A 26,747-nucleotide genomic window follows, 5' to 3' on the forward strand; every position below is an offset into this window, starting at 1 on the left:
CACAAAAATAACAATATAAAATACCTAAATAAATAAACTATGGGCACTCTATGTGTAACCATTCCACCATAATTATTTGTTTCTTTACAAGAGCGCTATTTTTCGTCCCCGTTTAGCAAACCTGATGTATCACAGCCTCTTTTTTCCCGTTTGGGCTGCCGTACGACTTTCGCCACTGAAGGCTGATCTCCATTGTCATGGATTAAACCCCGTTTAAAATTGTTGCTTTTTTTGTTAAAAAAAATTCACTTTATTGACAGAAATTATGCAGTAAAGAAAGCGTTGTTTTGTTTTTTCGCGCCAGAGTCCAATAAAAATTGCGTAAAACGATGGACCTTTACAGTCGCGACTCTAATGTTATAGAAAACAATTTCGCTGTACATGTAATTCACTTTTAGTAGTTGTTGCTGGCAGAAATGCCTTAACGCGTTTATCATGAATGGAGAAAATCTACCTGGAAGTTGTGATCTCTGAAAAACAAATCCGAGTTGGTCCAACAAGTACATATCTTCATTGGGCGGTCATTTAACGCTTTGTGTGTAGTCGAATCCTTTTTTCCTCGTTTTATTTGTTTGGGAGTTTGTTCTGATCTGGAATATATTTACTGCACCGAACTACCAACAAAACTCACCTGATGAGACGCGGTTGTGGTGACAACGAGACGAAGATGAACAGAAAGAGAGATAAAGGATTTGAGAGTCCACGACCTTTTAAATTATAAGTATATTATTTTGTTTGCACGAATAGATTAACGAGAGTGAAGATGCCCTTTTCAGATGTTGTAACTATTGCATTTAGATTACGAGAAAATACCACAATATATTGTATTTCATTGGTATAGTTATGTAATGTCATTGTTCATTTTCTTTTACGACCCACCAGGTTGTGTGCATCAACAATATCAACTTCCAGAGAAAATCTGTAATTGTGAGTATACACCTCAACAATGCCAAACTTATACCACATCCACACCATGCACACTTGCATGATGATGGTTATGATGGTGATGCCCGATTTTCACTGATACCTCCAGAGCAGCATTTATTTTCAAACAGCGTTTACTACAACCAATTTAATTGTAGTTTTCAGTGGTCTAATTGCAGGACTTGACTGTGCTGCCTTCAATCTATTCAAATCTCTCATTGAAAGCAGAAAATATGACAACTGAGATGCCGGACCGTTGAACAATTTAAGTTTTAAATTAAGCATGACTCAAAGAATTTCAGAGCTTCAACAATTAGTCTTCACTTTCCAAACGACGACTGAGTATTAAAAGGAGAGGCGATCTAACGCCTTGGTAAACATACAATTGTTCTTGTATTTTTCTGGGACGTATTGCTGGAATCAAATTCCATGTGAGTGAAGATTTGCTTTAAAAAATCTATTTGAATATTATGTGTTTTTGTGTATACAGTTGCCTGCAGGTGGAAAAGGGTTTGCAAATCATTGAGAGATGTCCTAATTTCATTGGAATTGAGGATTACGTGTATTTAACTGTCTTTTGTACATTAAAAATGTTTTGTCTGTTTGTCTTTGCCGTGTTTGTCTGTGCTGACTAAATGTTTTTGTTCCTCTTTTTTTCTTTGTATCATTCAGGGCTATGTTGAGCTGACCATAATTCCGACAGTAGCCAACCTTAACAGGATCAAGTTGAACAGCAAACAATGCCGTATCTACAGGGTTCAAATCAATGAACTTGAATCTCCTTTCATTTACAATGACCCAACGCTGGAAGTGTGCCACAATGAGTCCAAGCAGTAAGTACAGTATGTCAACAATTTTTTTCAGTGAGGATCTATTTACGACCAATATCATACAAAATCTTTTTTTTCTTGCTGTGGTTCAAAAATTGCAATTGTTTGCACTGTCTAACAATATCATAATGAAAAGAAAAAGTGACATGCTATTGAGCCCAAGACTGGTACTATATTCGCTCATAGAGTTAAAAAAAAAGACATGAAATATGATAATTGTATTAAAAATATGATAATTGTATTATCATATTTGCAGGGAACTTATTGAACTTCCAGTTCAACTCTTAAAACTTAAAAAAAAAAAACTTTTAAAAACTCGATCGTGATCGTCCGTGGCACTGTGTGGACAACTGAGGTTCTTCTTAATGTATTTATTTACATGTATGTATGTATTCATTTTATCTCAGTCCACAGTGAATTTCTCCACTGCGAGACCAATGAAGGTAATCTAAATACATGCGGACAGGGAGACACTCGATCTTGTGTTGCATTGGCATTCTGCCATTTTATTGGTAACAACTGTTTTTGAAGCTGATTGTATTTTAGTTAAGTAGGTTATATGATTTGTCTTTTTCCCACAGAAGGAACCTGAATTATTTCTCTAGTGCATATACTGCAGCAGTGAGTGCTGTGGACCCCGATGCAGGACATGGGGAATTGGTCATCAAGGTTCCTTCTGAACTGTGGAAACAAGGAGATGGTGAGCCTTTCCAAAAAAAAGTCGTTAAAAAGTTTCTTAAAACTCAAATATATTCTTTGGCTTATGATCCAACATGAGACTTGATTTTTAGTTTTGCTGTTTTTGTGCTTTACAATGTCTTCATTATTTATGTATTGTTTTATTGTTTGATATTGTATGCATTATTTCTACTCCATGCACAGCACTTCATCAACAGCATTTATTGTTTTAAAGTGCTGTATTAAAGGACAACCGACGTCACTTTTTTGTTTCCTAACTGACATCAGAAAAACGTTTTATAGCATCTAAAATACCCAAAAGACGCAGTCTGATATTTTTAGTCAAATGCAAAACACCAATAAAAATGACTTAAAGTGTCTAACAAGTACTTCAATTTGAAACCGGAAGTGGCCAGTTTCAGAAGGTCGCACCCCCATGTTCGTGGTGTCACGGCAAGACGTCTTGCCTTGCTCGAGAATCAAAACAATGGCTTCAGATTCGGAAAATATGCTTTCTTGTTACTCATCCAGTTATGAATATGATTCAAATAGTTCTGAAGAAGAAAGCATACATGTTTACAATCGATTGAAGATTTTTTTTCCTTGTCATTTTGAGGCATCAGGGTTGAGAAATGTTGCACCCAAAAAAGGCAGAAAATGGCTACAAAGCAGTGTAAGGAATTAATCAGCCCGTTTAAACAGGCTGATTAATTCCTTACATGGAGCTTTGTCGCCCTCTTCTGCCTCTTTTTGGTCCTACACGACGTTTTCAGACCATAGTACAGCAAAATGCATTGACGTGATGGAAGGACTGCTCCAATGTGTCCTTTTTTCGGTCAGAGGCGTTCCTTCAGTGACGTAGGGTGAGGACTCGTCACCAACTCAAAAACAAGACTTCCGGAATATTCAGCGCAAGTCTTAAAACGTAAAATATAGCTATATGAGGTGGAATCTTTGTAAAAGACGCTCAGTAGAAGTCATTTGAAGCCATTTTCCAAATTATGGACACAATTTATCCGGAGACGTTGGTTGTCCTTTAAAACAGTTAATTAAGTTCAGTACCCCGTTCAGGCCAACCTTCTTGATTTGACAGTCGGGGAAAAGAAATCTGGATTCAACATACCATCCAATTTTATAATTAAATAAACAAACAAACACACCCATACATAAATACATAAATGTCTTGGTAGCAACATACGAATAACGGACTCAAATCATTCATCTGAACATTTTAAATAATATGAGAGGAGGGACCTTGATGCAAACGTTTATGTGCTGATTTTTCAACAGCCTGAATATCAAGTACAGTGATACCTTAGTTTACGAATTTAATTGGTTCCCATAAAGTGCGTGTAAGGCAAAAAGTTCATCTGCTGAACATTTATTTCCCATAAGAACCCATTACAAATTAAAATAATCAGTTCCCAGGTCCCCATAAAACATAATTTTCTACTGAATAAGCCTTAAAACTACACAAAATATACCTTATTTTACGCATAATAAATGTGCTATTGTATTGTCTTCTTCACTTCCTTTCGGCTTTTCCCTTCAGGGGTCACCACAGTGAATCAGCGTCCTCCCTCTCGATGATATCTGAGTGAAGTTGCCCTGCTTTCTCTGCGATAATACCCTCACTCACTATCCCCTGCTAGCTGCTTTTCGTTAATCCAAATCAACAGAAGTTTTTCAACCTCTTCTATTGCCTGAGACCGTCGCTTAGACAACACAGAAACACCCATAGCCACACATATCGATGGTCAACTTAGCATACTGGTACTGGGATGCTAAATCACACAAACGCACACCACGTTTGTGCTTTTCGATGATCTCCTTCTTCTGCTGGACTTTAATTTTCTTTTATGTCTTCTTAGGCTTAACACTAGCCTGTGGTGGGGCCTTTTCAGTCCCATTATTGCAAAAGTACGCCATACGATAACAAGCCACGTCTACACTCAAACAGAGAGGGTGTGGAAAACTAGTCTGCCAGCCACTGAGGCGTTGTTCGACCGTGTGGTTTGGTCTTCATCTGCCGAAAAGTAGTCCACCAGCCACCGTGGCACTGTGTGGTTTGGTTCGTCCGCCGAAAACTAGTTTGTATGCCAAGATTATATTCTCGTGAATTTAATGTTCGTAAGGCAAAAAGTTCGTAAGCTAAAGTGTACATAAGCCGAGGTATCACTGTACAATTAATAATTGCCGGTATTCCGAGTGTTTGGAGTCGGGTACACTTGCTAGCTTGATAATATAATATGTCTGGTGGTGTGGACTCAAGACCGATTAAAAAAACTACTCACACATTTTGAGTTGTTGTTGCTTCATGTTGATTTACATGAAGCTAGTGTTGGAGGAGAGTGGCCTCTCCTCCGCGTGTTCGTTAATATCGGATGATGTGTATTTTGGTAATCCAAATAAAAGCTGTAGTCGATGAACAGTACCTTCGAAGGGTTTATTTGCAGAATATTCCGGACACATATGATTTACAGACAATGGCTGCATGATCACGAGTGCGTTCACATCATGGACACACAACATATTTATTTCATCAGAAGGGCGGTATCAACACTATGGCGCGACACCGAGGCGGCGTTCTTCCAAAACAATTCCTAGCTTTTATCAGTCTGTCTCCACAAAGTCTCCAGTTAACAGTGTATCAAGGTTAACAGATGGCTCCAGGAATGAACTTGGTTCACTCTGTGAATCAGAAGGTTATACAGGCTAAGTGAATATGTTCTCAAGTAGCTTGCAACTCTTTAATTCTAACTTTAATTTAAATTTCTCAAAAAGTTGAATATTCCCCCTGTTTTGTTGGTGTTTATCGGGAGGTGGAACTGATCAATTGGATTTCCATTAATTTAAATAGGGAAATATGATTTGAAATGCGTTTTGAATCACAAGCGTCTTCATGGAACAAATCTAAACTGCTCATTGAAAATGCTACCACCATTTGAACACAAATGAATTGTATTTTTCATGTATAGTGTTAATCCAGTTCATACAGGAGATTGACTTTTTTCATGCGGGTAAATATAAAGATACAGGTACCTGTGTAATGCCATCCCGACTGACTCATTTGAATTTGCTCTCCAAAAGGCGTTTGTCACATTGTTTGCAAAATATGATATTTGTTCTGTGATTTCTGTCTCTAGATTTGCATCTTTTAAAAGTATACATTGAATTTTCCCTGGACCAGCCAAAGGGTGGTCTCCACTTTGTTATTCACGATGTGGAAGGTAGTATGGCAGAGAGGGGTGCTCATGTGTTCTCCTTTGGCCACCACAACTCCACTCGGTAAATAACACACACACACACAAACAGATATTTTGATTTCTCATGCCAATGAAAATTGTGGAATTTTCAAATGCCTTGTGAAAGCAATCAAAATACTTGAAATTCCAATCTTCCCAAGTGACATCAAGCTGAGCAAGCAAGAGTGAGTGCATGTGATTGATTCAAATTCCAAATGTTTTTTTTTTTTCTCAAAGTAATGGCAGATTAATGAAAGCCCTTGCCAAGCAATTGCATTGTTTTAAGAGAGCAGCTGATAAAAGGCCACTGGTGAGTAACAAGCGGTTAATAGAAGTTGTGTGTGTCTCTGGAGTTCTATAACATCTCTGTGCGGAATCATGCACAGTGATGGAATCATGCAATTCAGGCCCTGGAAGAAGAGAATTTTGCAGTGGGCATAGAAAAGCATGAAGACACATTTTCCAAACAGTTACTGTAAATTTAGAAAGGTGTTCTGCTTGGAACGTTATTGATGGATTTTATTTTGTCATATAACATTAACTATATCAAAATTGTCACAATATGATCGGTGTTATTGTTATGATACTAAAAACATCACTTCTCTCTTTAAAAAAAGAACAAATGGATTGGATTGAATTAGCCTTTATTAGTCTCACAGTGGAGAAATTCACGCTTCACAGCAGTAAAGTTATGGAAGGAAGAGGAAAGGAAGAATTAGAAAAACTAAATACTGTACATGAGCTGCTGGAAAGGCAGCCACTCTCGCGGCGCTATCTTGAAGTCAAAAGAACAAAAAAATAATATGACTACACAAAGACACAGTCATTCAATCTTAATGACTTTATGCACTCTTTTTGTATGAAGCAGTTTTAAATAAAAGAGAGGATCCAAGCATCCATTTCACCAGTGGATAGGGACGTCATGGTGAAATTCAACTCTGTCTGAGTGCTTCAGAGGAACACTGTGATTGACCATGATACTCATGTGTTTTTAAACTGTGTCATGAGCCTTACAATATCCACCTGACCAGAATATTGTGATAATCATTTTATCATAAGGTTCATATTATGATTTTGTTACATCCTAATATGTACATATGTCTATGTAACTGTGTATTTACGGTATGCATCGTAACAAATGCTCTAATCAATGATATTAGAAGTATTATTAAAACTGTCTATGGTGCGACTCATAAAGGGTTTCTTATCTTATACATATTTGGAAAACTTTTTTCTTTTAGGAACTCAATCCGAAATATGATTGCTAAATCTGTTCATATTTACATATTTATTTTGTCACCCTTTTCTTAGATTCTGGTTCCCTTGTGTGGACTCCTACTCAGAACTGTGCACATGGAAGCTTGAGTTCACCGTTGATTCCTCCATGGTTGCAGTTTCATGCGGTGACCTCATAGAGACAATCTACACACATGACATGAGGAAGAAAACTTTCCACTATGTCCTACCGATCCCAACTGCAGCACCCAACATCTCCCTGGCTGTTGGGCCCTTTGAAATTCTTGTAGACCCCTACATGCATGAGGTGAGTGTGTGGGTGTGTTTGTATTGTTAAAATATACAGTCCTCTTGAAATAGTTCTCTTTTGGGTGCATTATTGATATTTCTTTTTCGTTGTGCAAAATAATTACTCCGTTCATTTTCTGTGATTCAAAGCATTCTGATTTAAATATCAGTTCTTTGATTACTAAGTCTTTAATCCACCAATTTGTCCTTACGGCAACTGAAATCAAGTTTAATTACTACCGCATTTGCAATATGTTACAAAATGTGTTGTCGGTGTGCCATCTAACCCGAAGCAGTAGGAAGCTTGGCAGTAACCATAAACAAACGAAAATACAACTGGTGATTAACTGTTTTTTTAAAGGGGGCAGAGGTGTCCATATTTCCAGCTCAGAAAAATGTCTGAAATCAGGATAGATGTCGTCTACATCCCGAAAAGAGTATGCTAATCCTTAAAGAGTCTAACTGTAATGTTGTTGTTCTTTTTGTCCTCCCACCAGGTGACTCACTTTTGTCTGCCACAGCTGCTGCCACTTCTCAAGCATTCAATGTGTTACCTGCATGAGATATTTGAGTTCTATGAAGAAATCCTAACATGCCGCTACCCATACTCCTGCTTTAAGACGGTTTTTGTGGATGAGTCCTATGTCCAAGTGTCTACCTATGCTTCCATGAGCATTTTCAGGTTGGCACAACATTTGGTCTAACTCCTTTTTGCTTATTTATTTATTGACATTATCATTTATTATTTTGTTTGTTTTATGGTTCGTATGCATTTGGCAGTGGTGCTTTGAAATATGAGATCACTCCTGGAGTGCCTTCCTTGGCCACCTGGGGTCAGTGTAAGACAGAGTGACTAAATAACTGGCCAAGAAAATCGTTCAAAGGCATTCATCATTGGTTGTCCACAATGTACAGGGTTTGAGTAAAAATCGTTCAAAGGCATTCATCATGCATGATTTAGTAGTTTCTCCTCCTTGGCCAAAGTTAAGTCTTGTGCTCAGGTGGTAGCTGCTCAGGTATCCCCAACACAGAGGCTGTGGGTTTCCGCAGAAATGCTCTGTGCCAGTTTGGACACTCACCAATTCCATGGCATCGACTGTTAAGATACATGTCGACAAGAATCTGTTAAGTGCTTAGGCAAGAAATTAGGATTTCTTCATACTATGGACAATGAAATGACAAACAGGCCTTAGAGCAGTGATCCTCAATTAAAATTTGGAAGGATCCAGGGAAAAGACCCAACCTCAAAATATTCTGATTTGCTGAGACGACACATCAAATGAAATCAAAAGGACTCTTACTTCCCCCCTTTTTTACAACTGTGTTTCCAAGCATGAGGTTTTGCAAATGCAGTTTGCAAATACAATGCTTCAATGAAAAACAATAATCTGTACCATGACTAAAGCTACTTAATAAAAACAATGCATGAACATAAATAAATGTATTCCCCTAAATGCAATGACCACTAATAACTTAAAGGTATACCGTGTTTATTTATTTTTTTTAGTTTCATTCAGCGTCATTGATTTTAAACACATATTGTAAAATCAAATAGGCACATTAATAAGAGATGCACCTGTACTGGTCCAAAAAAAGTTTTTTTAGCATTTTTAGTTTAACCTCGAACAGCCAGTATGAGTGCTGCACACTTGCCTCCTTGCAAGTCTCCCTCACTCCATTGCCCACTCAATTGCCCACTCCATTGCCCACTCCCAACGAATCGGAAAAGATAATTTAATTTAAAGAATATTTTCATATAAATGGTTGTAATAAACTACAAAGTATGAATTTGAGGGGGAAATCCCCATTAAGCTTGTCTGTGACTGTAAAGTGTCCTTGAATCAGAATCAGAAAACCTTTATTCGTCCCACAATGGGGAAATTTGCAGTCCACAGCAGCAATTGAAAAGGGATGGGGTTGGGGTGGGGGATATTCTAAGCATTATTCTTGAGAGCTTTGAAAGGCGCTTGAAATAAAATATATTATTATTATTATTATTATTATTATTATTATTATTATTATTATTATTATTATTATTACTACTACTACTACCTTTTTGATGATTACGATCAAACATATTTTACTGTGGGTCAATCTTTTTGAATCTTTTTCGAGCCAAGGCACATTTCTTTCATTGAAAAAAAATCCCACTGATCACTACCTGAAAATGGGAGAAATGCGTATTTTAACAATTGCATCTTACAGTATATTGTTACTATTGGAGATTTTTTTACTGTGTGACAGATGCTTTTTTTTCTCCCGGTCGTTTGCACTCTCCGGCAATATTGTACCAATCCCTTTTGCCATCTTGAGTCTTTGTATAATTCAAACATCATGCAAATGACTTTTCTGCTCAATGTGTCAGTGGAGGTAGGCCAGCTTCCATTTACGTAACTCACATTTGTCCATTGGGAAATTCGCTTACAGAGTTAGCTTTGCCGCATGTATTGCAGAACAGACTTTCTCACTCGAAAAAGAACATATCTAACCCAGTTCAACTGCTTGTTCTTCTGTTTGCACATATAGTACCCGGTCTATCATTCCAACTCACAATAACCACAATTCTTTCTCTTTTGGTTTGGTGTGTCAACATATCACATTCACTGCCCAATCGTTTTGCCAAGATAAGACAATAATAATAATAATAATAATAATAATAATAATAATACATTTAATTTATAAGCGCCTCTCAAGGACACTCTACAGTCACAGGTTTTTCTGTTGATGTCAATGAGAGTCACGGATCACCGGCACACTTTTATATTTATGAACCAGAGAACAAGCGCATACTGACACTGCTGTTATGAGCTGCACAGCGTCATTGCATATTGCGTGATTGGCTGGACACTTGTCACAAACTTGTCACTCAGTCAATTATGCGGAAAATTGATACTTAAAAAAAGTTGCAGTGCATTACTGCATTAATTGTGCAGAATCATAGAGGGAAATGTTGGTGCGGTTGCATCTCTGGAAATCGTAAATGTAAATGAAAACTGGAAATCTCAATTGTCTAGAAGCATAAGGAAATTACCGAGCTGCTGCTGCTCCTTACCGGCATGGAAGAGTGTTTCCCAATTACAATGTCATAATATTGGATCATTTCCTACAGCATGCCTGACAACATATAGCGGCACATGGTTGAAAAAACACTGCTGTAAGTGCTAAGAATATACATCGGTATTTACATAGCTAGCAATTGGCTTTATGTCCATACCGCTGCCGTCCTCACATTTTTCACGGGACTTTGCTATGTTTTCCAGCACCAACCTACTTCATAGTGCTATGATCATCGACCAGACCCCTTTGACACGTCGTTGCCTTGCCCAGGCCTTGGCTCAACAATTTTTTGGATGTTTCATCTCCAGGATGTCTTGGTGAGACACATTTTCTATTCAAGGCCCCTGCATCAAAAGGCCTGATAGATACTGCATTGTAGCATTTTGGGGGGCTGTTATGATGTTAGTTAAGTGTCAACAACTTTTATTTCATACGGTAAAAATATTCCACATTTCTGAAGGTAAGAGTGAATCTGTGACCACCTTGAAAAATAGGATTTTAAAACCCTCTAAACTTTAGCTACTCCAAAGAAAGAAGGTAGCTTTGATTCTTAATCGCGTAAAGGCAAACACAGAATTATGTTTTGTGGCATTCAGCAGTGGCTAGAGAGAATTTGTGACCAAAATTTTACTCACGTAAAATCAGGATACATTTAAAATGTGAAGTAAAAAATGCGTCTTTCTTCCTTCATTCAGTAAACCCAACTGCAATTTATCCGATAAATTACCTTGGGTAGGCGTGCCCACTCCGTCAATCGCGATTTCTAATGTTCATTATTCTAGGTCATATTTGCCTTTGACATGATCGGAAATTAATCCGTTCGAGCCCCAAAATTTACTCACAGTGATCCTTCACTTATCGTGATTAATGTGCGCTGTGACAATGCAGTTATGTGAAAAACAGCGAAGTGGGGTTAATTTTAGTATTGTGAAGTAATTTGATCAGTAGTCTGTAAAAAGGTTGCTGTAAATGATGATGTAGAAAGCTGTCTAATAAAAAGTGTTTTTAATATTTTGCTGGTAATTGCTAATTACTGTCAAATTTGGATAAACGCAAACAAACTTGCGTGCACAATTTTATATATTCCCAACCGAGCAATGAAAGTCACCCATGGCTCAATATAAGACTGGTTTGAAAATGTTTAGCAGCGACCTCTTTAAAAGACACAACCTTTTCTGTATTTCTGCAAATTGTGTGTGTGTGGTCAACAGCCAAAGTTGGCTAAACAAATGACTGTATTAAAAATGACAATATGATATTTATTGTGAACCTAATTGTATGAACGTGCTACGTTGTTACTTCTGTAGGGCTGATGAGTGGGTTTTGAAGGGAATCTCAGGCTATATCTTTGGCCTCTATCTGAAGAAGACATTTGGAGTGAATGAATATCGGCACTGGATCAAAGAGGTATCATCTTTATTTTTTAATATTTTTGTAAACATGGACATATTGCCAATGTTTGTTTAGGAGAGTAAACTCGTGCTGAGTGAGTTATATGTTGGTGGTTAGTATCACACCTTTTTATTTACCAGTAATATGGCTCCTCCACTGCAGCATCTGATTTCCTCAGAAATTGTTTCTTTAGAATTTCATTTATACTCCACTAATATTGCACAAATATAGTGATAAGTTGAGGTCTTTTCGGGCATTTTCTGTGTTGATTCTGTGTGTGTTTTGGTAAATAAAATTCAACTTTTGGGATGCACACCAAACAGTACCAGTGGAAAACAAGGGATCCAAATTTGAATCCGACATGACTGATTTCAAGGAATTGTGAATGCCTTTTGAAATAATTTACCATTGATAGTCCTTGAAGTTTTTATTGGTGTAGTTCGCCTTCCATGCTTGCTGCTCCAAATGAGTTAAGGGGCTCTCGCTGAAATTCTTGGGCTCAATAGGGGTGCTTTGTATCGTGCTGAAATGTGACACATGCTCTGGTGATGGTTTCCACTGGGGAATGTGTTTGATTTTAAAATACACAGAATTACACACAGCAAAAACAAGAAGTCATACCAATGAGGGTACAGCAAGTCCTGAAGAATGAATGTCTCTCTGTGTCTTTGTTTTGTCATATTGTCTCTATGCTGTCATATTATTTGTTATTTAGTTTTTTTTTGTTCTTTTGACTTCAAGACGGCGCCGCGAGAGTGGCTGCCTTTCCAGCAGCTCATGTATTTCGTTTTTCTACTTTCATTCCTTTCATCACTTTGCTGCTGTGAAATGTAAATTTCTCCACTGTGAGACTAATAAAGGCATATCCAATCCAATCCAATCCAATGCATCAGTATTTCAGGAACCTCTTTTCACTCTGATATAACACTGCAGTCGCAATAAGTTTATCAAAAACAGCCACATTACTGTGAAAAGTCTACTGAACACCAAAGCTCTTACTTTGGCTCTTTCCTAACTCTGCTATTAACATGATAAGCAACTCCTTATTTGCCTCCTCGTGCTTCTTATTAATAGGGTAGTTGATTTGACACCAGGGGGGGATCTGCTTCACACAACTTCATGCTGCTACTTCATACAGGCAGACATTAGATAGTCCCTGCTGGCTGCAGCGCAAGCTGTTCTGCTTTGCAACCCACCCATTTTCTACACAGGCTTGGGACCTGTGCCTCTAATTGACAAACAGTCATTATCCCTTTTCGTGTACAATACAAGGATTTGAAGCATCTTATTGCTTGTTATTACTCAAACCCCGTACATTGAGGACAACCAATTACTATAATGCCATTCAAAATGCTATTGCTGTTTTTCCCCTCATCATTTGAAGATAACCACGACGGTAGAATTATGAATTCCTGTGTAGATCTTCCAATTATTGCTGTTAAATAGTCTACTTCACAGTTCTGCTTTTTTTGTGGGGGTAGGGGAGTCGGGTCATATATTTCATCTTGAATAAGCATTACTAAGCAATTACGCCCTCCCCAGTGAAGAGTGGACAGCACATTGGAATTATATAAATAGAGAGAAAGTGAGGGACAAATGAACAATTCTTCATCATCAGTATTGTGAGTGCTTTTTTTTCAAGCTTGACCTACATTGGGCAATGCTTTTTCAAATAGCAAACTTGTAAATAGTGGCCCCACTGGATTTGCAGGATATCCATATGTTACATTATGTTTGATGGTGCTGAAACTACGTACATGCATTTTTTTTAACTGAGCATATTTATTTTTCCAAAGGAGCTGGAAAAAATTGTGGAATATGAACTGAAGATGGGAGGTGTCCTTTTGCACCCAGCATTTAGTGGAGGCAAAGAAAAAGACAAGTAATACATTTTAATGTAATAGCAATCCGGTAACTGTTGAAATGGGAACTAAACAATTTGAAAGTGAATGTTCTTCTCTTTCTCCAGCCCAACTCCCCACCTTCACTTCTCACTGAAGCACCCACACACATTGTCATGGGAGTACTACAAAATGTTTCAATGTAAGGCTCACTTGGTGATGAGACTTATTGAAAACAGAATTAGCATGGAGTTCATGTTGCAGGTGAGGTGTCTTTTTTAATTTGAGTTTTGTATACATGGGTATGCACTCTGTGCCTTTTTTGGCTTTGGTTTTCAAATTTTGTGCTTGGGCTTTGTCATTGAGTTTAGTTGTCAATTTGCATGGAAATGGATTTGAACAACTCGCGCCGGACGAGTCTTCAAAGCCACAATTTCATGGGATAAACTCCATCCGGCTACAAAGTGTCACTCAAAGATGTAGTATTTTAATATGTGTCATACATTTTAGGGTAAAAAACAATATCACTACGCTTGTCAGATGTTCATATCCACACGACAGTCGAGGCAATGGTAACACCGTTGGTACTAAAGAACAAGTATTCTACTGTTGTGCCTCCGATGGTATAGGGGTGGTATTGGTTCTCACAAGTGCAGAAGGTACTTAATTTGGAGGTCTGCCCACTAGCATGTTAACCGTCCACCATGTTTGACCAATAAATTGAACAGAAAATACAAACGATAGGATCCAGATCAAAAATGGTGACTTACACTATTGAAATAATGTTTTGTTTATTTTCCTTAAGGTTTTCAACAAGCTTTTGAGTCTGGCGAGCACAGCCTCGTCACAAAAATACCAGAGTCACATGTGGAGCCAGATGCTTCTATCGACTCATGCCTTTTTGAAATCCATATCTAATGTTTCTGGCAAGGACATTTCCCCTCTTATCAAACAATGGGTGTATCCTTTACTCCACAGCTCTCAAACTCACGCGCCTTGGCCCATAACTGGCTGTCCATGTCATTGTATATTGCCTGTAAAAAGCCTTAAAATGATGGACTCTGAGTTATTTCTTTATCTTTCTTGAAGAACGCAGTCATTGGTTTTTTTTCTCTCATTGTTTTACAAGTTGTGGGATATTTTAGTCACTGAAAAATACAGCACACAGCACAGGCAAATTGCTGGTTTCTATTTTTTGTCTTGACTCGCTAATAACCAGAGATCAGAGTGCTGTGGTCAAATTCTATGGCAGTTTTGCATTCAACAGAAAGAGGAATGTTCTGGAATTGGAGATCCGCCAAGACTACACATCCTCTGGAACTCAGAAATATGTTGTGAGTATTTCAGTTATTTTCATACTCAACATTTACTTTTTTTTTTGTCATTGGTGTACATCCCAGTGTCTTGGATCAGGCAATTAACTGACTGTATGTGTCCTGATTATAAAGTCATATAATTGTATTTGAAGAGTTCAAAACAGGTTCCTATATATTGTACTGTTGAGCAGCTGTATTCTCTTTTTGTGTTGTGTTTATCTAAATGGCAGAAGGACTAAGAATTATCAACATTTAACTAATTTTTTTTGCCAAATTGTCCTATTTTAAGTGCGTATCGGTGTTTAAAAAATGTGGCAAACATCATCCTGGCAAACATAATGCTGGACCTACAAAACTTATAATGACCTGTAGTCTACTGAATCGCACCGGCGCATTCCTGATGATATTTGGCCAAATTCTCTTCTGCCTCATTCGCTGGCAGGTGGCCGCTTGCTTCTCCGAGCGGAAACAGAGCCACTTCTCTGTGTGGAAAACGACTCAGCGCCCAAGACAATGAAACCATTTTTGTATAGCACATGAGCAAATCACCAAGCACCACTTTCCCTGCCCTACCAACAATTTCTCAGACTCACTAAAGCTGCATTGTTACCTGTGCAGACAGTTGATCATCTCCAAGTGCCAGCATGGCAAATCACAGAACAGATTAATAAAACAATAATTTCAAGGGTGCTACAAGCATGACCTTGGTTACATATACTCTTTCCAAATTCTGTTATATTTCCCAAAATTACCATGGGCCACTCAGTATTCCAAGATGGCGGCCCGAAAACCCAAAATTGGTTTTAGAATTTTGTTATAACCTGTCTGACCGAAACAAGTTGTATGTATATTATAATGATTTATTGTGTTATACAATGTATATGATTACAATATATTTGAAAAAACTCTCATTGTGGTGGACTGCTGTAATCTTCAGTATGTATTATTTTATGGTATTAATGAACTGGTATTTTCACTAGTGTGTTGTCTCTACCAAACACCCTCGAATGTTTGTGTATCCCACAGGGTCCCATCAAGGTAACAGTGCAGGAACTCGATGGGTCATTCAACCATACCTTGCAGATAGAAGAGAACAGCCTCAAACATGATATCCCATGTCACTCCAAGAGCCGAAGGTGTTCTAAAACCTCCACTAAGTATACACAAATTTACACCGAAAGTGTCCCGTGTTATTTTTCAATTCATTCACCGAACATTTGATTCTGGAAATGGCAGCATGGTCATCTAACAGCTCCCGGGCAGTCAGGCGAAGTTCAAGTCTCACTTGGAAAATTCCTCTCTTTCTATTGCTTACTCTGTTAGCCTCCTGCTTCATTGCCCATGAGTGGCTCTCTATATGTGCCCTGTGATTAACTGCTGACCGGTCCATTGCATCACCCGAGATATGCTTCAGTTTAGCTGTAATCTGAATGTGGAGAGTCAGTGTTGATAACAATAGTTTATTTTCAAGACAAAATTAAACCACCACTTGCCTTAAATTTCCTCCGTCCAATCACCTGGTGTGTATATTGCGGATAGTTGTTGTTTTCTCACAAGATTGCAACTTTCAACTAATTAAATTCACAACTTTGTTTATTCCCAGGGCGCAATTCTAGAGACAAACAGATGCCAGTGATATCACTTATTTTGTCATAAGGGTATGTGGAAGCTCTCAGTCTCGTACAGGAGTGGTCCATCGATGAAAAGGTTTCTTCAACCGTCTTCTGTACTTAATTGAAGGTGTCGGATGTTTCGCTCCTCATCCGAAAAGCTTTGGCACCGCCACCTCTGGACATTAGGGATATATTATATATTGGGCCAGAGCTACCAGCAAAATTTTAGTTCGCTGACAAAGCTTTTCGAATGAGGAGCGAAACATCCGGCATCTTTAAAGGAGTACAGATGACAGCTGAAGAAACCTTTTCATCGTTTGCCATAAGTGATAAATCTGGTATCACACCAATCAGCATGCCAGTCTTAAATTTGGATCTGACATTATTTCAGATCTGTTTGTCATCTTTGGGTGATTTACAGCTCAATTATAACAAAATACATGCAGTGTTTGGTCTAATAAGAAAAGGGGGAGGGGCAAGAGGGAATAACCAACCAGTCACTTGGGCAGTTGGAAAACTACAGGCGTCAAAACATTTTAACGGGATCGGAGGAATGGCAAATACACTTGATTACAACATAAAATGATTTCTTATTTAGTGGACAAATGTTTTATTTATTTATTTATTTATACTTTTGTCCCTAGAAATAAGAAAAAGAAGATTCCACTGATGAATGGCGAGGAAGTGGACATGGATTTATCAGCCATGGAGTAAGACAAATAACACACCAATTGTTACATTTGCATTTTCAAAAAAGCTTAGTGAAGCGAAGCGACTGACCAATAATGTCCAGGCAGGTTTTCAACACCATTTTCTCAATTACATTTCCTGGAATGGTTGCAATTACTGTCTATTTCACCTTTTCTATGGTCTGGCACCTACAATGACAATCAGACTGTTTGTCAAGTGTATTAAAGCTGGCACTTATGGGACCAAATAAGTCATTTCAAGCATTACATGTTTTGATCTCATTTTATCACCAAATATTGGGATTGGCATCATCCAAAAAATGTCACTTAACTGAATATTTTGATGAGGAGACTAGGAATTGAATTTTGAAGTTAAAGTTGAATTTTTAAGTTGAAGTTAGGTAGTTTGGTGTTACCAACACAAAGACTTACTGGTCATCGAAACCGAACTGCTTAATTCTTTCATGTCTGTTTCTCTTCTTTGTTATGTAGTGCTGATTCTCCTCTTCTATGGATACGAATTGATCCAGATATGTCAATTTTGAGGAAGGTGGAACTGGAGCAGGCGGACTTTATGTGGCAATACCAGCTACGTTATGAAAGAGATGTAGTTGCACAGGTAAGTAAGCTGGTGCTCTTTATCAAATATACATTGGTACACTGACTTGGCCACCTGCAAAAATGACAGCATGTGCAGTAGTCGCACGCTATGAATGCATGCACACGCAAAGACACACACGCACACACACACATACACACACACGCATACACACACACACACACACACACACACACACACACACACACACACACACACACACACACACACACACACACACACACACACACAGCATCAACGCAATGCGATTCTAAGACAGCATTCACACTGTGAACTCTTATGACTTATTCATAACAAAGCGTGACACACGTAGCACGCAGTTCAGTGTTTACAACAAAAAATATAATGTGCCTAATTCAAATTGATTTGCTTCACAGAAGAAAATTAAAATTAGAAAAGTGCAAAGGATAATTGATTTGGTCCCTTGACAATTAATAGGAAAAAAACATTATTTTATGCAACCTGTTTTACTCCTAGCGGCAGGGTGGAGGACTGATTAGCGCGGGTTTGAGCCCGCTTCCGGCTTTCTTTGTGGAGTTTCCATGTTCTCCCATCGTCTACCGTGCATTTTCTCCAAGTTCTTCAGTTTTCTCCCGAATCAGGCATGGCAGGCTGATTGAACGAACACTCCCAAATCGTCCCACAGTGTGATTTTGAGTGCAAATGGTTGTTTGTCTACGTGTGCCTTGCGTTTGGCTGGCAACCAGTTGAGCGTGTACTCGGCCCGCTATCTACTGTACCTAAAGACAGATACGCTCCAGCTCTCCCGCTACCCTGGTGAGGTTAAGCTGTTCAGATAATGTGTAGATTGATGTTTCACTCTTTGGAATTAGTTTATAGTCCAATCACAGGTGGCAGACCTGCTTGGATAAAACTTCACATTTTGCTATGCGTATCATTTCAACAAGGTGTTTGTTCTTCATGGCTGAGGTTTCGCTGTGTGTTTTATACTTTCTAGGAAGAGGCAATTTCAGCCCTTGAAACTTTCCCAACTCCTGCCTCTAGGCTGGCTCTGACTGACATCCTTGAACAAGACCAATGTTTCTATAAAGTCCGCATGCAAGCTTGCTTCTGTTTGGCAAAGGTATATGATAATGTACCATATAGCGTACTTGCAGGGATCTGGATGAAATATATTTTCTTGTTTATCCAGAAAAAATGCCTATAAACGTTTTCTTTGGCGACACTGGTTGTATTAAAACAAGTTTATAATAGCTTGTGGAACATGTTTATCGAGGCGCCATGGATAACGTGCGCAGCCATACCGTATTTTCACAACCATATGCCGCACTTTATTATAAGATGTAGTGTCAGCTACTGTACACGTGCTATTTCTGCATTGGTACACAAACACAAGACACATTGGGTGCAGGCATGGTATAACCTCCTCTACCTTTAAAAATACACTAACAATCATGCACCCTCACTAGTTTAGCGCTTTTTTCCAGGAATGTACAAAATTAAAATTTAGACAATTAAGATTCTATGTTTCTTAAACTTGCCACTTGTACCAGCATGCCTGGCAAATTTATTGATGAGGGTGTAACTTTAATTGAAAGCAATAGATTGGCCGAAACATTTTAGCTGTAAAGCATAAAGACTACACAAGTCAATAGCAATTGCACTGTGTACATGTTTGTATTACAAATATGGGGATGAAAACAGCAATCCTTAAAAAGGGGCATGACATTGTCTGGACCTGCACCTTCATGTAATGAATGTCTTCATTTGGAAATTACGAATATGCTGTTCTGTGCACATAATAATTGCAGATTGCCAATGCAATGGTGAGCACGTGGCAGGGCCCACCAGCTATGAAGTCTCTATTCACCCGAATGTTCTGCTGTAAGAGCTGTCCCAATATCGTCAAGACCAACAACTTCATCAACTTCCAGAGCTACTTCCTGCAAAAGGTATAATCTACCTATTAAAGCAGACACTAAATATTTTAATGTGTGGGGGATCTTGCCTCGTAATTTGTTAGTTTTAGCCAAAAATATACCAAACTGGGTAAAACTATTGTTTTGTTAAACTATTTGTGAATACACAGGCTTTAGAATATGCCTTAAATAGGAATTGCAGTGCCAATGATTGATAGTGCATTATAACATGTAAATAATCTAAAAAGAAAACTGACAGGATTTGTCATTGTTGGATACATGCATTCATTATTGATATTGACTATTAAGTCTACCCAACTTACTTGTAATTTAGTTTATTCAACTAACAAATCATTTTTTTCTGTATTCCTTGCAAGACGATGCCTGTTGCCATGGCATTACTCAGAGATGTCCAGAACCTTTGTCCCAAGGATGTCCTCAACTTCATACTTGACCTCATCAAGTATAACGACAACAGGAAAAACAAAGTAAAGACAAAGCAATCTCACCCCGCAACTTCAATTCTTAATATTGTCAAAACCTAAATTATAGTCTGTATATTCTGGAGAATAAAATAGTGAGTCTCTGTCCACAGTGTCTGTGTCATATCTCTGACAGATAGTCATTTAATAATTCCCTCATGTCAAATTCTGATGTTATAACAACGCAAAGCAATTTGTAAAAAAAAAAAAAAAAAACACCACAAAAATAACAAATACAATGAATACAATAAATCAATATGTGCTACTTTTTTATTAAGGTTGGTGGTGAAGGGAATGTGGTGACTTTTTGTAGCCCACAGTACTGTTGTACAGTCTAATTGTGGCGAACAAGGGTGAATGATTGTGGTCTCCCCAGGAGAAACAGTCTACCCTTTCCCTTCCTGAAACAGTAGTCTGTATTTTGGGAAATAATCATAATATAGTAAAAGAGTTGACTGAATCAATTTGTAGACATTTCACATGCCATCTTGTCTACTAACATTCCAATCTTCTTTGTCCTTATCTAGTTCTCAGATAATTACTACCGGGCAGATTTGCTTGAAGCATTGACCAACTCGTTGACACCAGCCATCAGTATCAACAATGAAACTCGAACTGTGGACAATTTAAATGCCGATGTGCGACTCATTCTGGAGGAGATCACCCGATTCCTTAACATGGAGAAATTATTACCAAGTTACAAGAGCACGATAACTATCAGGTAGTTTCTGCCCAAGGGCACACGTTAGTCTGGTTGTTGTGGTCAACTTATGACTTTTTTCCCGAAATTGTATCTGTATCCCTCTCAATTATCAATTTTCTCAATATTTTATCGTATCTTTTCATCATGTTTCATCCATGAGACAATATTGGAAAAAGATCAGAAAATGATCTGACTCTACACTGAAAAACTATCCGCCGAATTCATAAAAATGAACAAACAATTTTTTCACTCTCAGAAAAAATTGTTTACCTTAATGTCACAGTTTTCATGTCTGATCATTAACTTTTATCAATTGGAAAATTATGTACACCGTTTTTTTTGCATAAAAATGCAAATTATGTGCTAATCCGATCCAGCCGATCAAATCTGTGTAAAATTTTAGGATGAAAATTGTGTCAATGTCCCAGTATTTATGGGTTTGATTAATCACCTCAATAGCAAGGTTGTGCCATGGCGTGGGCATACATCGCTGGCAACGGAGATGGTTCTCCTGATTTTCATAGAAGTAACCTCAATTTAAACCTGAACGTCTGGACTTGAAGTACTTCTTGTCTGTATCATTTGAAATTTTGTGTTAAAAAAATAAAACAGGCCAAATCTGTATTTTATTGAATGGTCATGATGTGATTCTCATTTGCTTCCTGCTGTGATGGAAATTTGATTTTTGATACTGTTTTCATTCAACATCAATGCATTTCAGCTTCATTTTTTGTTGATATTTAATTCAGAATTCTTTTTTTCCATTATTTTTTTTTCCTATCTCCTAACCTTTATTCATAGTTGTCTGAAAGCCATTCGCCAACTGCAAAAAAATGGTCACATTCCAAGTGAAGCATCACTGTTCAGGTCTTATGCAGAGTATGGTCACTTTGTGGATGTTCGTGTTGCTGCTCTAGAAGCTCTGGTGGACTATACAAGAGGTAAGATCATCTTTCAATTTCTTAAAACAAGCACTTTTTTTACTAAGTGAATTAAAAATAGTTTCCTGGGTTCTACACCGACATTCAGATTAAGGGAATAAAAGCACAATTACGATGACCTCATTTGTTGACGCTGTCAATTTATTTTGCAGTTGAAAAGAGTTCCACTGAGCTGCAGTGGCTACTCAACTTGGTTCATAGTGACCCATCTCCTTATGTCAGGTTAGTCGGCATATTAGGCTTGCTTAAAGGTGTCTATTCCAGAGGGAGTAATGTAATCTGATTTTGTACATTCTGCGTTTTTCCATGCAGCAGTGTCTCACTAACTTGCCCTAATGTAGAATTCAAGCAATTTTTAGTCATGTTTATGTCACCTTTTCGACCATTTCAAGTCCTATGCAAAACTTTACTCGACTCTCAGCTCTGACAAAGTACCACATTTTCCCAGCAACATGAATTTTAACTTGTGGACTTGAGGCACCCCCATGCCTTAAACTAAATAATAATAATAATAATAATAACAATAATAATAATAATAATAATAATAATACTCATTTCACAAACATTTGAAAAACCACAAAAACGGTTGTTCCACATTTTAACTCGAGATACTTGTTTTCTGAGTAATTAGCATATGTTGAACCATTATTTAAATCATTATAAATCTCTGGAAACATCCATGTTTGCGGCTTTTCTCTTCATTGACATTTTAAGAGCGATTTTACAGTATTTTTTGCATTGCCTAACTTCATCCTGTTATGCATTTACAGTACAATATGTCAAATATATTGCATCATACTTTTTGCAGTAGTGTTAAACTTGTGAATTTATCATCTCATTGGCAGAGTATTGAGCCTTGCACTGCATTGGCCTAAAAGAGATGTTCATTTCTAATCCACCCTCAAATCTAGTGAATTATATATTCAATTATGACAATTGTGTATCTACAATTTGTGGGTACGTGCTCAGTCTGAATCGTGTGCGTCAAAACCCTTAAATGTGTCAGCCTTTGGTCAAGGTTTGATCTTGACAAAAGCGATGTTCATATCCCCATCAGGGCATGATAAATAGTTTTGAAATCTAATTATGTATTCTTGTTATAATGTATTACTTCTCTAGATGCAATGTAATATGCCAATGGTTTGAATATTTGGTTGTGTGGTTTTTTTGCTGCGTTAGTAACTATAAATTGACATATGTTTGCATTTATTTTTTTCCCTTTCAAGACATAAGATTCTAGCCATGCTTTGTAAGAATCCACCCTTCACCAAGACAACAGAATCAGCGATATGCAATGAAGGTCTGGTGGACCAGCTTTGGAAGCTCATGAACTCTGGTGAGTCTCAGACATGTTCCCGTCAACCAGTCAAAAATGATTTCCACCTAATTAATTTTCAGAGCATGAGCTGAAATGTATTATTACTATTATTATTAGGGCCTGCATATCTCGCTTGCTTTTATTCGCTCTGTGTCTACAAGGGGAGGACTGGAATAGGGGAAACTTCAATCAATGAATAAAATCATTGGTGAATGACCAGTGAATCTGGTTGACTGGCAGATGTTTAAAAAATCATAATCCTCTCCTTTTCTCTATTTTCTTCCATGGATTTTGACAAAAATCTCATGACTTTGGCTAATGGTGAATGTTTATCTTGGTTGCCAGTTCAACAGCTATAAACAAGTCAATGCACACGCCATTATCTAAACTTTTTTGCTCTGTTCCGACAGCTATTTTATTTAATCTCGATAATGCAAACATTTAATCCTCAGCCATTGTGTTCTTTTTAAAACAAATTAAACATAAAAATAAATGTTTTCTTAACACACACAATGAATACTCTACAAAACTCAACTGAAACAACGCAGTTTACAGAATATTTAACCTAAACAAAAATTTGTCAGAACGCAACATAGGAAAACCATGCAATTGTAACCACTATTCCTGCATATTCTCTTCGCACTCAGGTACCTCTCATGATTGGCGCCTGCGTTGTGATGCTGTGAACCTCTACTATACTTTGTTTGGTTTGACTCGGCCTTCCTGCCTTCCCCTCCCTGAGCTCGGCCTTGTGTTGAATCTAAAGGAGAAGAAAGCTGTACTTAACCCTACCATCAAGCCTGAACAGGGTGTAGGTGCTGTTATTGACACTCCTGCTAGTATTGGAATCCATGGTGTTGGCTTAAATTATCCACCTGTAAGTATTTGCCAAAAAATATTTCATCATTCGTGATAACAATCTACATTATTTAACCTTAACCTGTTTTTTGGGTTAAGGCCAAATATATTCTTCACGCGGGACAGATTAAAATTGAATGTCTGGAGATGAAAGAAGTAGTTGAAATAAGATTGAAAATGTAAATATTAAAAAACAAAATGTGGAAAAAGTAAGACTGCCACAGATGGTTCTTTTATTTTTGAGAGAAGAGACTGCGGACTTTTTTCCACTGGATTAAATGAAGTACCTCTAAACTCAGTGTTTCTACTGTTGTCTTTAAAAAAAAACATATGTATGCATGATACCTTTTTTTTAAACTACCATATATTTTACCATGCCTGTGCCCATTAATGTATTGTGTCTTGTGTATGTTTTCCATATAGAAATCTCATACATAACTGACACTGCACCTTTTAATAAAGTGTGCTGTGTGCTCATACGGTACCTACAATTGGGCCAAATTTAACCCTTTCTGGACAGTGCTTAATACATTGGACAGCTTATCGTGTTACCAGGTTATAGGGTGCATGAAAGGGTTCCGTGTCCACTGCTTGAAATTTAATTATCCACAGAAAACAGATTATCCTGTGGTTTGTGCTGTGTTAAAACGGTTTGAAATTGACAGACTGCCTAATATGTTTATTTTTTCTGGTAGGAGGATGAGGAACCTGATCCTATTTCACTCGGCGTGTGTGGGGTAGGACAACCTCCTCAGGGTATCAAAAGAAAGGCTGAGACTCAGCTGGGCTCCCCACCTGAACCCATACAGATGCTGCATCATCAAGATGATGATGGTAGAATCGGGCGCTACAAGATCAGAGTAAGGCTGTCGATGATTTATTAGTCGGATATTATTATTATTGTTTTGTCTTTTGCCAAGTTAGGATGGCATTTGTTTGTTTGTTTGTTTGTTTTGATAGATGGCATATGACTTTGCTCAGTTGTTTTGTTCTGGTTGTTTATAGTTTAACACAGAAGATGAAGATATTGACATGGAAACTGTGCATGATAGTCAGGCCTTCATTCACCATCACCTCAATCTGCTGGAGAGACCCTCCACACCAGGTAATATAACACAGTTGCAAAACAATGATAGTATTTATGTTTAACACCCCAATGATGTTTCCCCTTTCAAGGTAAAGAGCCAGCATTCATCGAACAGTCAATGCCCTCCATGCCAGCCACACCTATCCCATCCTTCTCCAAAGACACCACCGCATCCTTACCTTCAAAACACAGAGGGGAGCACGGCCACCACCATCACGAGCACAAGAAGAAAAAGAAAAAAAAGCACAAGCACAAACACAAGCACAAGCATGAAAACAAGGACAGAGAGAAAAGCAACTGGCATCCTTACAGCAATAGCCCAGTCAGTGGCAAGTCCCTCCACTCACCATCGCTATCTGAATAAAATCTTCAAGGGTAAAGTTAGTTACCCATCGTAGTGTCACATTATTATCAATTGAGGAACCTGAAGTAGACCAAACACTTTCTCACTTTCAGGTGGTGATCCATTTATATGAAGAAGCTCTGTTTTTAAAAGATTCATACTTTTTCCCTTGTTCATTCTTGATTGTTTTTTTTTTTATGGGGACTCAGTAGGGTTTCTGGGTGTTTTAAAAAAATCTTATTTTGTCTCTAGATCGAAAATGTAAATTTACCTTGCTAAAGTGTTTGTAAGTTGTTACCCAACATTTCTGTGTCTTTCATAAAACAGACCAAATCTTCCAATATTAATTATTCCTGTAAAACCTCTTACTCAAGATATTATGTAATTTTAAACACATTTCTTGGCATTTCAAGGCCATTTTTGTATATGTATGATTATGTTTTTATTCTAAGTTCTTTTCACTGCTATTTGACTCATTCACTGCCATTCCCGAATTTATTCACATATCATGAAGTGACGCGCCAGTCCTCAATTTGTTTGCGTTTTGTTTTTTCTTGTGGGGAAGTGGCTTCAAGCTTCGGTCAGACCTCTAGCAATCTAGCAATATTTTTCCCTACCACGAGGGGGCATCATTTTCCTTTTGTACAGCCGCCTCCCCTTTCAAGGCAGATAACTCGAGAACCAAGTAAGCTCAAAATTAACTTTTTTCTTCTGACGAAAGAACAGAGTCGCAGGTTTCATATGCTGCATTGAATGTTGATGTAGTCCTAAAACTCAATATTCTGTGGGTCCTGCAACTTGAGTGAAAATGACAAAAAAAAAAACACTGGAGCAGACATATTTGCACGTCGTCTGGCAGTGAATGAGTTAATGACAATAATTTCAGTTATTGCTTCTCTCACATAATATGACAGTATACATATCATGAATAATGTTAAGAAATATCTGCATCGACCATATGTGCAACAATAATCATAAAGACAGCCAAATCTGTGAATGAAATACAGGATCGACTGATCAGTTGGGGGAACTGCTCCCCCAACCTTAGAGCAGGGACGTATCAGAGCAGAGGTCTGGCACCGCCACCTCTGTCCATTACGGATATATATTGGGCCATAATTACCAGCACAACTTTAATTTGCTGACGAAGCTCTTCGAATGAGGGCCGAAATGTCCAACGCCTTCAAAGAATTACAGATGACGGCTGAAGAAACCTTTTCCTCGATGCACCACTCCTGTATGACTGAGAGCCTACACAGATGGATTGACTGACGAACATTACATCCATTTTAATGCAAACCTGCATGCCATTGTCAGATTGTTGGATTTGCATCACATGAAATGTATGTTTTCCGAAGCACCCTGAATGTTGTATATACATCGCAAATATATTTAAAAAAAAAATCA

General features: G+C 37.9%; 1 protein-coding gene across 1 annotated transcript; it reads left to right on the forward strand.

Moving 5' to 3' along the window:
* On the forward strand, positions 1-26,747 carry taf2 (TAF2 RNA polymerase II, TATA box binding protein (TBP)-associated factor). Its single transcript, XM_088998805.1, has 27 exons — positions 1-717; positions 873-927; positions 1,597-1,757; positions 2,336-2,454; positions 5,579-5,720; positions 6,989-7,220; positions 7,699-7,883; positions 10,462-10,575; positions 11,566-11,665; positions 13,447-13,532; positions 13,620-13,755; positions 14,297-14,451; positions 14,711-14,825; positions 15,834-15,943; positions 17,065-17,130; positions 17,602-17,728; positions 18,687-18,812; positions 19,501-19,641; positions 19,986-20,096; positions 20,618-20,811; positions 21,595-21,734; positions 21,887-21,956; positions 22,961-23,070; positions 23,700-23,929; positions 24,606-24,770; positions 24,916-25,015; positions 25,087-26,747. Exons 1-27 carry the CDS (start codon positions 635-637, stop codon positions 25,359-25,361), a joined length of 3,648 nt encoding a protein of 1,215 aa, XP_088854931.1. The 5' UTR covers positions 1-634; the 3' UTR covers positions 25,362-26,747.

Source organism: Hippocampus bargibanti, linkage group LG06 (assembly GCF_051943395.1).
Source record: "Hippocampus bargibanti isolate YZ-2025 linkage group LG06, ASM5194339v1, whole genome shotgun sequence".
Lineage (NCBI taxonomy): Eukaryota > Metazoa > Chordata > Actinopteri > Syngnathiformes > Syngnathidae > Hippocampus > Hippocampus bargibanti.